The sequence below is a fragment of the Artibeus jamaicensis genome, unplaced genomic scaffold, assembly GCF_021234435.1.
Source record: "Artibeus jamaicensis isolate MK-2021 breed Jamaican fruit bat unplaced genomic scaffold, CSHL_Jam_final scaffold_833, whole genome shotgun sequence".
Lineage (NCBI taxonomy): Eukaryota > Metazoa > Chordata > Mammalia > Chiroptera > Phyllostomidae > Artibeus > Artibeus jamaicensis.
In genome coordinates, this window is record NW_026522056.1 from 17,614,488 (window position 1) to 17,628,251 (window position 13,764).

The following is a 13,764-nucleotide window of genomic DNA, read 5'->3' on the forward strand; positions in this document are numbered from 1 at the left end:
TGGTTTGGAGGTAGACAGGCGAAGAGGAAAATAGATTAGGAAGGAGGTAAGGTTCAAGTGTCTAATTAAAAACAAAGGATACAGGGACAATGACTAAGGGGGGTGGAAATGGGAGGGAGGTGGGGAGCACGGGGTGGGGTGGGAGAAATAGACAGAAAACTGTACTTGAAAAATAATTAAATTTAAAAAATTAAAAAAAAAAACAAACGGAATATTCTTAGAACAAAGTTACTTTTTGTACAAACAACTGTATTTTGGAGGAGCACTAATGGTTGTGTGATTGTGTGAAGTTTTGACCTTGGACGTGAAGCTTCAGAAGAGAGATTCTAAGACTCCATTTTAATTGCAGTGTCTCTGAAACTCACTGAGCAATCACCGAGTCTTCCCCTGTCAGTTTTCAGCATGTTTGTTACTTCCACACTTGACCCCACAGACTCACTGCGTACGTGGAACAATACATATCCGTGGCCCATTTCTTGTCTGTCTTTAATCATCCATATCCTTCACGGCTTCAAAATTAAGAAGCTATTATGATGAGTTATTCTTGTCTTACTTTGGCTTGTAGATTGGATTTAGAAATACCTATATTTGAGTAAACATTCTCAAATGTTGTGATTATCATCAGTAACTACAAGGTTTCTGTGTTCCAACTTAAATATGGTAAGGGATTAATATTTTCTGCGTATCAGAGGGGCTTTAGGTGAGAAAATGAAATATTTACAGATATCTTTATAAGAACATCTCCATGATAAAAAGACATGGCAAGGTCATGTGTATTCTTACTTTATCTTTTAATTACATAAATGTATTTATGAAGCAAAATACATCTGTGTTAAAGTACCATAGTAAGAAACAAAGTATTTATTGCAGGTAATTTTTTAGTTCCTATTTATTCATATATTTTTTTCCTTTTTCTATCCTGTTTTGATGTATGATGTAGCATTTTAGCAGCATGTGTTACTCAAAGCAGCCAGTCCACTAAACACATCGGCAGTACCCAGTGAAAGGAACGAGAGCTTCACGGGATGGCAGGAATTCTCTAAGGTTTCACTTCATAGCTTATTGACATGATGTTGACATTTAGGATGCAAAGAAATTTTATAAACATGCAATCTTCTATGTAGGGCTTTCACAGTAATACATAAAACAATTATTAGCAGCCCCCATTCTCTTTATGTTACCAGTAATTATTTTTGCTTTATTTCTTATTTTATAGATATTTATGGAAAAGAAAATTTCTTTTAAAGTAGTCGACTTACTAAATTTATTGGTAAAAGTTAAAAAGAAGCCATTATATAATAATGTCTGATTTTACTTTTCTTTGGCAGAGTCTATTTTTTTAACTCACTGTATTTTTTGTCATTTATGTATATATTTTCCCTTATGCAAAAAAATTGTAAATTCCAGATGATTACTTTTTGTTTATCTATAGAGACCATTTCTGCCTTTTTTTCCCCCCTCCAAATTTAGTAAAGCCAGATGTGATTAGGTGCAATTGCTGTATATAAAATTTTGTTGGGAAAAACCTAAGGAAGCACAGAGGGAGTTGTTTGATGTCATAGATTGCAACCTTACATTTACTAAGAATGTGATTTTCCTCCCTACTAGTAGTGTTCATTTTCTCGGTGTCTTATTCGGGGTGAGGGAACAGTCCTGAGTAGTCAATGAGAGAAAACTGCTGTATTTTGCTGTGTATAATGTACAGTTTTCCGCCCAAATTTTAGGAAAAAATGAGGATGCACATTCTACATGGACAGTACCTGAAATACCTTGTATCTGTTCTTGTGTTTTGTAATTATCTGTTACATAAAATTTCTTGTACCATAATATGTTCAAAAATAAATGCTAAAATTCCTTTATAATACAAAAAACACATATCTAAATATAAATAAATAAACATTGAATTAAAAAATAAAGCGAAACATTTTTTTCCTGAAAGTTTGGGCCAAAAGGATGGCTGTACATTGTAAACATCAAAATATGGTATATAAATAAAAAGGATAAGAAACATTACTACATTTTAATGCAGAATGTGTGAACCGAGAACTTAATGTAATCCTTTATGTTCTCCCAGTAAAATTTCACTTTTCATTCAGTTATGTTTCCGTACCTGATGAAAATAAGACATCTGCTACTTATGAGAAAGTGACTGATAACTAGTTGTGGTGCGGCATGACAGGTGCGGAAACCAGTGCTGGGGGCAGCAAGGGGGGCGCACCTGGTGTCTAGAATGGTTGAGCTGACTCTTCTGCTGCGTTTTCATACAGTAGCAAAGTCCCTGTCAGAGACTAAGGAAGGGAGAATATTCCAGTAGGAGGTACAACAGGTAAAAAAAAAACCAAACATGAAATGAGGGAAAACAGTCACAGACTGTGAAGAGGGGATGGATGAGAAGTTACTTTGGTCAGATATTGGAAACCTACCTGCGCTTTGCTAAGAGATTCGGACCTTATCTGAATTCACCAAAATATGGTCTGCATGGGCCAGAGGATAGAGGACACGTAAGTCACTGGATTGGCTTTACTGCAAACTATAAAACTCTGACCCATCCCATAATTCCCCACATGCTTCAAGTTCGGAAATCTAAAGACGACGACATGGGTAAGTATCGGTTGGAAATAAAACTGCAAAGGTTATACTAGCAATAATACTTACAAGATATTTTAATATATTTTTTGTGAGATCACATTTGCTTTTCACTTGAGAAAACACTTGTTTTCCATTTATTATGAAAATGTTTTATTCTGCATTTGTTTTCAGTCTATGATAGAGAAAAATGTTTCTTTTAATGTGTTACGTATCCAAGGAAAATGATAGAAAATTAATGATAGCTGCAAATTGAAGATAATTTTAGATTTAGATACTGTTAAATCTTCTGTAATGGGGCTAATACATTTTTTCAACATCTGTTCTCATTTATCTTTAAATTGACAATTGTGATTCTCTTCCTAGGAGCGACAGTGAACTTAACATCATGTGCAATTGAGAATGAATCATAACGTAATACGAATGGGTTTGTTATTGGTTCAGTAGAATGCCCAGTGCCTTGGGGTATTGTGTGTAATTTACACAACTAGCAGCTTCTATCGTATGCGGGATCATGTCAGTATTTTAACTTTTTAAGCAATAAGATGATGGCAGGATCAGCAGAGAAAGTGTAGAGTCTACACAGTAGTTGAAATATGTATTGCTGTGATGTTAATACAGATGTGCAAAATTATTCACAAACTAGACCAGGGGATTTGTGGGGTAGTCATTAACAACCTTAGAACAACAGAACAAGTCTCAGAAAAATTACAGTTTATTCACCATACATTCACTCTCTTACCCTCTTCACTGGGGGAAGAGCGCACCAAACAGAAGAACAGCAAGTACACGGTTGCAAGGCAGAGGGGCTGTCTTGTTGGAAGAGCAAGGACAAGAACAAGAGCAAACAGGGTCTAGAAGGATAGGCAGTGGGTCAGGACACAAATCATGTGTGGCCTTGAGGCCATCTTGAGGTCTTTAGTTTTTACTGTAAATGAGGTGGAAAGTAGTGTTCTGAGTAGAAAATGACATAACTTCAATGCTATTAGAAGGCAGTATTCTTAAGACTCAGGGATAGGACTGAATTTCATCAGCGAGAAACAATAACCAAAATTTATAAATGAAAAGACTTCACAATTTTGCCGCATTAAAGGGAAAAGATAACAAATGACCTCATTAGCATTGCATTGTGAGTCATTTCTTTTTTTTCTCTCCCCTTGATTTACAACCAGCTAGACGCCCCTTACCAAACAGAAGTCCCTCTGTGCAGTACAGCAGGGCCCCTAGGAGATGCAGGCACCTGTGTATCAGAAAGTAGGTGGATGGGACCTCAGCTTGCTTCCCAGACATGGGGAAGGAACTAGACATGCAAGTCTACAAAGCTAAAGAAATGACCCATGCATAAAGACCTTCCCCAAGACATGTTATAGTGAAACCGTCAAAAACTGAGGATTAAAAAAAAATCATAAAGGTAGCCAGGGAAAATAAAGTAACCTTCAAAGAAACTGACATTTGGCAGTCATTGGATTTCTCAGCAGAAACTCTATATGTTAAGACAGAGTGGAATGACATATTCATATTATTGCAAGATAAAAATTGTCATCCAGGAATATTTTATCCAGCAAAGTTACGCTTTAGATGTGGAGAAATAAAGTCTCTCCCAGACAAAAGCTGGAGGAGTTAACCACCACTAGAGCTGCCGTACAAGAAATGTAGGAGAGTCCTTCCAGCTGAAATGAAAAGATGCTAATTAGTGACAAGCACACACACAAAATGAAAGCACACAAAACTCAGATATACTTGATGACTAGAATTAGAAAACTGTACATATATTAACCACTTGCATAAAGGTTAAAGGTAAAGAGCATTAAAATTATAAAAGCTGCAATTTGTTAAGGAATTCACAAATGGAAAAGAGGTATTTTCTGATGTCAAAAATATGAAAGGGGGGGAGTACTAAAAGGATGGAATCTTTATAAAAGAATGAAGATCATCTTTTTCTGCCGACAGCATCTCCATCTGAGATGATATATGTAAGCCTCACAAAAATCACAAGCAAAAACATAATAGAAAACATTTAAAAAATACAAAGGAAGACTCAACAAGTCACCATGGAAAACCACCAATTTACAAAAGCGAGTAGAAACAGGGAAAAGAAGCCCTTGAGATACACAGCAGTCACTGGGAGAAGATAACACGCAGTAGACAGTCCTTACATACCGATTATCATAATGTAAATGGATTAATTTAACAATCAGAAGGCACGGAGTAACCAGATGGATAAAGACATAGGCTCCAACTATATGCTGCCTGCAAGAGACTCATTTCACCTCTGAAGATAAACATAGGCTCAAAATGAGAAGATGGAAGAGAATATTCCAAGCAAGTAGAAACCAGAAGGGAGCTGGAGTACTACACTTAGATCAGACAAGATAGACTTCAAGCCAAAAACAGTAAGGAGACCAAGAAGGTAGCTATATAGTGAGAAAGGTTTCAGTACAGCAAGAAGGTAAAACAGCCGTAATACGTGCACTCCCAGCATTGGCGTATTGAGTGTCTTAAGCACATACTGACCGATATACTGGGAGAAACAGGCATCGCTCTAACAGGAGGGACTTCACTGCACCGCCATCAGCAGTGGGCGGGCCCTCCAGACAGAAACCCAACAAGGAAACATTGGTGTTGAATCACCCTTTAGACTAAAGATTTTTTAACTTAAAGAAGATCGAAATGAGATGAACTTTCTTTTTAACCTCACCCAAGGACGTACTTACTGATTTTTAGAGGAAGTAGAAGGGAGGGAGAGAGCAGGAGAGAAACATCAGTTGGTTACCTCTTGTACACTCCCCAGCCGGGACCCAACCCTCAGCCTAGGTGTGCGCCCCAACCAGAGATTGAACCTGCAGCCCTTCAGTTTAAGGGATGACGCTCTAACCAACTGAGCCACACTGGCCAAGGCCTAAGAGTTAGTCTTAAAAATACATAAATGAATAAAATTGACAAATCAGTTTGATTAACAAACAAAAAAGAAGACTCAACGGACATTACAGAAATACATAGGGTCATAAGACACTTCTGTGAACAATTATATATGCCAACAAATTATATAACCTAGAAGAAATTTATACATTGCTAGAAACACATCTACCGAGACTGAATCAGGAAGAAATAGATCTTGAATCTGTAATCAAAAACCTACCAACACAGGAAATCCTGGCATCAGATAGCTTCACTGGAAAATTCTACTAAACCTTTAAAGAAGAATTAATACTAGTCCTCCCCTAATTCTTCCAAGATTCTGAGGAGTAATGAACACTTCCAAACTCATTCTATGAGGCCAGCATTACCCTGCTATTGAAATCATATAGGGACACTACCAGAAATTCTCAAGAAAATATTGGTGAACCAATTTCAAAAATACATAAAAAGAATCACACAATGACCAAGCAAGATTCATCCCTGGGATGCAAGCATTTTTCAACCCACAAAAATCAGTAAATGTAATGAATAACATTAATAAACTGAAATAAAGTCACATTACATTAGCAGGTGCAGAAAAAGATTTCACAAAAATACAATATCCTTTCATGATAAAAACCCTCAGCAGACTGGCTGTAGTCAGAACATACTTTAACATAGTAAAGGCCACATATGAGAAATGCACAGCTAACAATGTAGAAAAAATGAAGGAGAAAACTTGAAATATTTTCCTCTGATATCAGGAACAAAGACAAGGATGTCCATTCTCACCACTCTTAGTCAACATAATACTGGAAGTCCTAACTAAAGCAATTAGGCAAGACAAAGAAATGAGAAGGCATCCAAATTGGAAATGAAGAAGTAAATTTGTTACAGTTTGCAGTTGATACCTTCTATGTAGAAAATCTCAAAGACTCAACCAACAAACTTGGAACCAATAAGGATTTCAGCAGCGTTGCAGGATACATAATCAGCTGCATGTCTATACGCTACTGATAAAATAGCTGAGAATGAGAAAAGTTAATTGCCCCATTCAAAATAGCATCAAGAAAAAAAGGCTTAGGGATGAATTTAACCAAGAAAGTGAAGGATTTATACAACAAAAACTACAAGTTCACTGAAAGAAATTGAAAGCAACACAAACAAATGGAAAGACATCCCTTATTCATGGAACTGGAGGAAATCATAGTGTTAAAATGCTATACTTCCAAAAGCCGTCTACAGATTTGGTGTGAATACCATCAAAATACACCAAATACATTTCTTACAGAAAGAAAAAGAAATTCCAAAATTCCATACAGAGCCACAGAAGGTCCCAGGTATTGCCAAAGCAGTCCTAAGGAAAGAAACAGAGGCAGGTATCCTGTTTCCAGATTTCAAAACTATACTCCAAAGCATAAAAGCAGTATGAAGAGGATATATTGTATGTACCTCCGTGTGCATTTTAATTTAACTATTCTGGGACAGAATGCGTGTTATTTTCGGGTCCAGAAAAATTAACAGATTTCGTGCACATTTCTACCATATCCTTGACAATCACTATAGATGCCGCCATCACCATGGGGATGGTTCTTCTAAATGAGGCAGCAACGTCCAAAGGAGATGTTGGGAAAAGACGGAGTAAGTTTTTGTGTCGGTGTTTTTGTCATTTTGTTTTAAACTTAAGAGTCACTTAAATCAAATGGGAACTATAAAAGTCCTCTGTAAACATAAACTTCTGAAGAAACGTTCTGGTTTGAGGAAGGTCACTGGGTTTTTTACTTTCTTCTACTTCTTACATCTGTGCAAATAAATAGAAGTATATTTCTTCTAGAATGGAGTGGGGTGATTTTCAGTGGAACTGCCCCTAAAGGAGAGCTGCTCTGCACCCTTGTCAGGGGCGCTGGGACCCATCTCTACTGAGGCTCCGGTCTCCATAGTAACAACATCCACCCTAGTGGCTGAGAAGGAAACTTCTGCGGGGGAGTCAGAGATTTTGTTGTCAAATGTTGTATCTTCTATGCCACAAAAATCAGTGTGCATTCAAAGACTGACTCAGGAAAAGTATTCTCATATGTTTGTACACTGAAATACAGTCATACCTTGGCAGTCGGCTTCAGAACCCCTCAGTCCCTGTACTCGTCGCATTTTGATGAGAAAAAAATGTTCAACACTCCACACTTCCTCAGGACTCACTGCACTTGCTAGACTTGTATGAGTCCCACACCGTCCTGCAAGGAAAATGCCTCATGGCTTGGTACTTGTCGGTGTCACCACGTGCCCTGGGCTCTGGGGTAATTAGTTCTGAGGAGTGACAAGCAAGGGACAATAGATGCATGTTATGTTGTCAAAATGTGACAAGTACCGGGTTTGACCAGTTCTGAAGCCGACAAGTACGGAGGTGTGACTACTTTCCCAATGACCTTCAGACCTCTACGTCCACGTTGTGAAAGGAAGCATGTCTTGGTGCTCTCGTTTCCAGTGACAGTCCAAGACGTAACAGTCCCACCACGTCTTAAACACAGCGTTGCGTCTTCAGTGACACTAACTTTAGTTGAGTTCTGATAACCCACTACCATGGGACCAGCCAGTGCTGCGTTTTTAGGCAGGTTGGTTGTTTTATCCTTTGATGAAACTCCTTCTCTCAGGCTTGTAGGAAAAATACCTTTTTTTGTAAAGTAACCAATTTTGGCAGGAAGTGGGCAAACACATGGGGAAAATATTACAGGAGAAGCTAGGCTGGGAAAGTACAGAAGTTCTTACGTGTCACTGTTAAATGAGAGGAATTTGGAAAACAACGAATGCATTATATTTTGGATTATCTGATTTGTTCCACCAGTATGTGTCGTGAACTATGAAATGTAAGTATACTGTAATTAATTTAATGCATTTCTAAAATATGGACATTTGGGTTGTGTGTATCTAGATATTAACAGTATTTTCTGTCTCTTTCTAGTAATTTGCCTAGTGGGGTTAGGCCTGGTGGTGTTCTTCTTCAGTTTTCTACTTTCAATATTTCGTTCCAAGTACCACGGCTATCCTTACAGGTAATATTATTATACTAACATGACCATCTTCCCTTTTAACTAATAGGATGAGCAGAGTGGTTAATCTGTGTTTAAGGATTGAAGTAAGGTAACTAACTCATTTGCTCGGAGACTCTAAACTCAGTTAAGCAAGTTTAGAGCACCTGCGGTATGTTCCACATAGATTATAACAGGAGAAGTAAGACGTGGCCCGTGTTTCCAGGCAGAGTGTAGTTTTTTTTAGAGGATACAGAGGCAGTGTGGTGATCAAGCCACACTACACCTTCCGGATGAGCATGTCCCTGGGGTCGTCCGTTTCATGCTGAGGTTTAGCCTGAAGCAGGAGCGCTGTGAAGGCACCTCTGTCTCTCTCCTGTGGTATCTGGGTAAAGAATACACTAACTCTGGTAATGATAACGTGCATGTGGAAATTGACTCTTAAGGACCGTTTTTCCGTATTGTTGTGTTTCCTCATGGTGTTTGGAAAGTGATCTGGACTCTGAGTGAGAAGATATGATTTGGACCGTGGCACTTTAAAACTATAACCTCAGGCAAGTGTTTTAATCTTTTCTGAGCCTCAGTTTTCCTCATCTTTCAAATGGCCATTTTTATCTCATGAGTACAAGTTACAGCAAATTAGTTTTACAAATGCAAAATAACATACTTGTGAGATCTCAAATTCCAGCCTTACCCATTTAGTACTTAGCTACTACAGGTATAATTCCTCAGATAAAAATTCCAGCTGCAGACTTGGACACATGGAATTAACCACTGAGCAAAAGCGGTACATATTTTAAACAGTAACATTTGTATACATGCATATGCCCTTCACTCCAAATAAAATAGAATTTCATTTGGTTACTTCTCTGCTTTATTACTTGAGGGAAGAAAGCCACACTGGAACTGTAGACAGAGTATATTCAGTTCTGCCCAGGAAAGCTGTAGTCAAATTCCTCTTCCCACAACAAACAATGTAAACTTTAACATCCCAGATAATAAAACAAAATACAAGTTTTCTAAATGTGTGCTAATATTTTAAATAAATATTTGATAATTTCGGAAATAAAGCCAAAGTCATTTTTATAGATTATTCAGAATCCAGTGTTTGGTTTGACTTTTGCCCCGCACTTTTCAGCCCCTCGAACCTCCAAACACGTAGTCTGAGCAGGCACTTACATCAGCGCGAGCTCTGCAGGGTCGTTCGTTTCCCCACGGAAATGCAGGTTTCTAACTGGCAGAAAGTCACTACGTGGCAGCCCACAGAAAGCAGGGGAGCTCCGAGAGTTCTCATCTGCATCCGCTTCTCCGCCTTACCCCACACGTGCTGAGTGCATTATTCTTTCTCCCCATTTCTGATGGTATCAAAGCTCTCCGTGTCCCTCTCTGTGTAGACTGTGTGCGGAAGTGGCCTTGGCAGCTGGTAGACTTGACATCGGCTACCCTGTGCCACGGTGGGTGACATAAAGGTTCTGATTGCTAAAGAGCTCTCCCTACTCCTAATAAAGCCCTGAATTCCTTTTGGCCTTTCTTTTTTAGGTCCTTTTCTTTTGACCTGAAGTCTTCTCTGGGATTAGTAACCTATTACAAAGAAGAAAGCCCAAGGCTTCTGGCTAAAGATGTCTGGCTAACAGCCTCTTATCCCCTTAGACCAGTTTTGAACATGGAGTGCAAGTTAACCAGTCCCGAAGACAGTGAACTATTGAGCTCCACTAACTACGAGGCAATGACATAGGGGTGAAAATTGAGCTAGCAGCTGATCCGTGCTGTGTAAAGCAGTCAAGTTTTTCCTCCCATCTGCACTTTTTTTGGATACCAAAATAAAAGCCAAGCAGCCAACCCTGAACCTGTGACAGTGTGCCCTAATGTCACTGTCACCACTACAGGAAGTTAAGATTGCACACAGGAGAATTCTGTCCAGCTGAGCATGTCAGTAGAAAACTTACCCAGCTCCCAGTTGGACAGCATTCATTCCTTCAAGAGCACTGACCCTGTCCTGGTGTGTAGCACAGCAAGAACAGAAAGAATAAGTAATTCTAGATAAGTAAAAACAAAAGTAAAAGCAGACCAGTGTTTGGTACCTTTTCAGCTTCTTTACAGGAGGAGAAAAGGAACAAACATTTTTTCATGTAATACAGGTCTCCAGTGACCACTAGGTAAGCAAACAGAGGTCTCTCCCTTCTGCGACCCACATAGCCTGTTCAGAGTTGACCAGTTCCTCTGAAGTGTGACACCGCGGACCTGGCAACACAACACTCCCATGCCTTTCTTTTAGATGATTCTCGGTCCAATGTACTCGTCAAATTCTGACCCTGTACCATGTGCAAAAACAGCCTCGTCTCCGCTTCCACCCTTGTTTCTCCTCTTCTCCCCACTTCCCCTGAGACACCATTATTCCCACAACTCAGACACCTTGGAGTCACTTTGGCCTCCGTCACTCTCTGCCCCCAGTGCTGCTGCCGGGACTGCTGTGCACAGTGTCTCGTTCACACTGCTGCCCGGCCTCCTAACTCAGCTCCCTGAGTGGCAGCCATCACCGTCTGTGAGCCAGCCCTTACCCTAGAGTAACGTACGGTCATTCCAGTCCACGCAGACTGTGTTGCTGCTTCTCCACAGTCTATTAAGGCCAAGGATAAAGAAGAGAGAAAAGTCAGTACCTGTTCCTTCCAGAAGATGCAGATGAGCGAGATGAAGAAAATGAAGTTTTCGTAATCCTAACACCCAGATTATCGATGTTGACAGTTAGGCTTGTGTGTATGTGGAACCCAGGAAAGGATTATACCATATATTTTATAAGCCGGTTTTCCTTTCCCATGAGTGTATTTCAGTGTCAACTGTTCTACACTAGATTTTACTAGCTGTGTAGTAATACCTTTGTACAAGTCCCCTTAGTTTTTGTTTAACTTTCCATCTGTCTCTTCCTATGGCGCCGCCTTCAGGGTGCCCCCTGGCCTCCTGCAGGGTCAGCCACCACTGCGTGGGCTGACCCACCGGCTGCCCACTCTTGAGTGCCACGTAAACTAAGAACGGTTTTGATCATTGTAAATTTTTGGAAAAAAGTATTTTGTGACATGTAAAAATTATATACAATTCAGTGTCCATGAGCTAAGTGTTATTGGTGCACAGCCAGAGTCGCGTATGTATTGTCTATGGCTACTTTTGCACAAAAAACAGCGTAGTTCAGTAGTTTTGACAGATAAATGGCTCACAAAGTTTAAATCAGCCCCTGGCCTTCCACAGACTGGCTGACTGCTGGTCAGCCGCACAGACTGCCCGATCAGTCCCATACCCTGCTACCTCTCTTTGGTCAGCCCCTTCGGCCTAGGCTGCTGTCCGCGTTTTACATTTTCTCAGTGTCAGAGCTGTGCTTTGTCGGCTTGCGTTTGAACCCCTATAACACCTGCCATCGTGTCACATTTGTCACTGTGTTACTCTGAATCACGCCCACGCCATTCTCCCCTGTGCACGGTGCTCTTCTACAAGTAGATGCCCAGTAAGTCTCTGCTGAACACTGATCCCAACTAACTGTTTTGGACCTGAATTTGAGAAAAGAACTATCACTTTCAATAATGTTCTCTAGGAAAACTTATTTAGAATTTCAAATAACAACCTTGCTAACACTTTCAGAATAGCACTCCTAAACAAATCAAGGGCAACACTTTTATCTAAATCCTGAATGTTTGCTCTTGTGGGGAGAAATTAGGAGAGAGCCAGACTTAAAAAAGAGCCGTGTTTTGAGACCCTCATTCCATTCCTTCTTTGTATACATAGTGCCCCTCTGCCTTCCAGATGTACTGGGAGCAATCATTAAGCTATGCAAACTAGAAGGGAATTAATTGCAGCCCTTTTAAGCCAGGAGAGGGGAGACTCTGGGCACATCTGGCTGGTTTTGGGCTGCGGTCTAATCTCCCTCTGTACAGTTCACTACCCCTGCTGAGTAGCGCCCATCTTACATTGCTACCCAAGTCAAACTTGACCATGCACGTACCCACTTCAGAATACGCCAGTCATTAGTCAGTGCTGCGCATTGCACTCTATCCTGAACTGTAATGAGATCATGACAGCGGGTGGGGAGGAGGCCAGACAGAAGCTGATAATGAGGTCAGGGCAGGGCAGAGAGGAGTCCAGACAGAAGCTGACAGCGGCACCCAAGGCAGCTTCTCTCTGCTGAAACAGACTGCAGCGCTCCGGAGCACTTTCCAGAGAAGAGGAACGTAGTCAGTTTGCAGTATTCTTGACAGTTTTTAAGTATGACAAAAAAAGCATTGTGTTATGTTATTATGATAAGCATTCAGAAAGGTAGTACCTAAACACAGTTAGCAGCATATGAGAACTGTTAGATTTTACAAAGTTATTAGACAAGTAAATGTGCAAAGATGAAAAAAATGTGTGTCAGACGCTGACAGACAGAAACAAGAGACTGTTCTCTTGAGTGATGATGGACTCAGGATAAAACTTTCATAATGGAACACGCATTGGACATTTAATGTTTCTGTAATGGAGATAAAAGTCAAACAGAAGCTACTGAATCATTGCCTAGAGAATAATAGCTCATACTGTGCTAAACAACATTTTAACTAACAAAACATTTTTGACACTGGTAATTCACATCTTCCCAGTGTCTTGAACAAACACTCGTCAAGAAGGTTTTATACCTCTTTTTGGGAAAAAAGATAATTTTAAATGTAAAAGAGTAAGAAGTGTTCTGTTAGATTTATCATATTATAGGACCATTAATAAAAGGTTTTTTTATTTTAGCCTTAGTTTAAGACTAAGTACATGTTTGTTTTTTCATAATAAAATATAAAAATATTTTGTAACAGGTTTTAAAAAAATAATTAAGTATTTTAGTTTGGAAAGACCCCTCACATGAACAATACCAGGACAGCTAAGCATTTTAGGCTATTTCAGTGATAAGAAAATACAAAGATCCTTTTACTTTCTGAATGTAGCAACATGTAAAAGTCGTAGACCCTTTTAAGCTTCCTAGCACCCAAAAAAGTTAGGAAGTATAAAATCACAAAGGGTCATATTACTATTTTTGCTTTTATCTTGGTAATATTTTTAGCAATGATAAAAGGTGATCTTGTAATGATCCATAGCTTTGAAATGATCAGACCAGGCCTTTAAATTAAAAACTCTCATTTTCTTTAAATTATAGTTTTTCCTACATTAATTACAGTTAAAAATATTTTTTATGATCAAGTTTTCTGTTTTCGTTATCCCTTATTCTTTAGTTAGCTTTATCTTCTGGGCC

General features: G+C 39.3%; 1 protein-coding gene across 2 annotated transcripts in view; it reads left to right on the plus strand.

The window, feature by feature from the left end:
- The window catches only part of TUSC3 (tumor suppressor candidate 3), a 118,001-nt gene that overhangs the window by 95,733 nt on the left and 8,504 nt on the right, over window positions 1-13,764 (plus strand). The window contains exons 8-10 of one of the 2 annotated variants that reach the window (XM_037128854.2): window positions 7,051-7,125; window positions 8,441-8,531; window positions 8,999-9,061. In XM_037128854.2, coding sequence (XP_036984749.1) covers window positions 7,051-7,125; window positions 8,441-8,531; window positions 8,999-9,017 — 185 coding nt within the window. In that variant the 3' untranslated portion in view covers window positions 9,018-9,061. Of the gene's footprint in view, window positions 1-7,050; window positions 7,126-8,440; window positions 8,532-8,998; window positions 9,062-13,764 lie in introns of those variants that run through there. The other variant, XM_037128855.2, reaches the window with a different exon arrangement.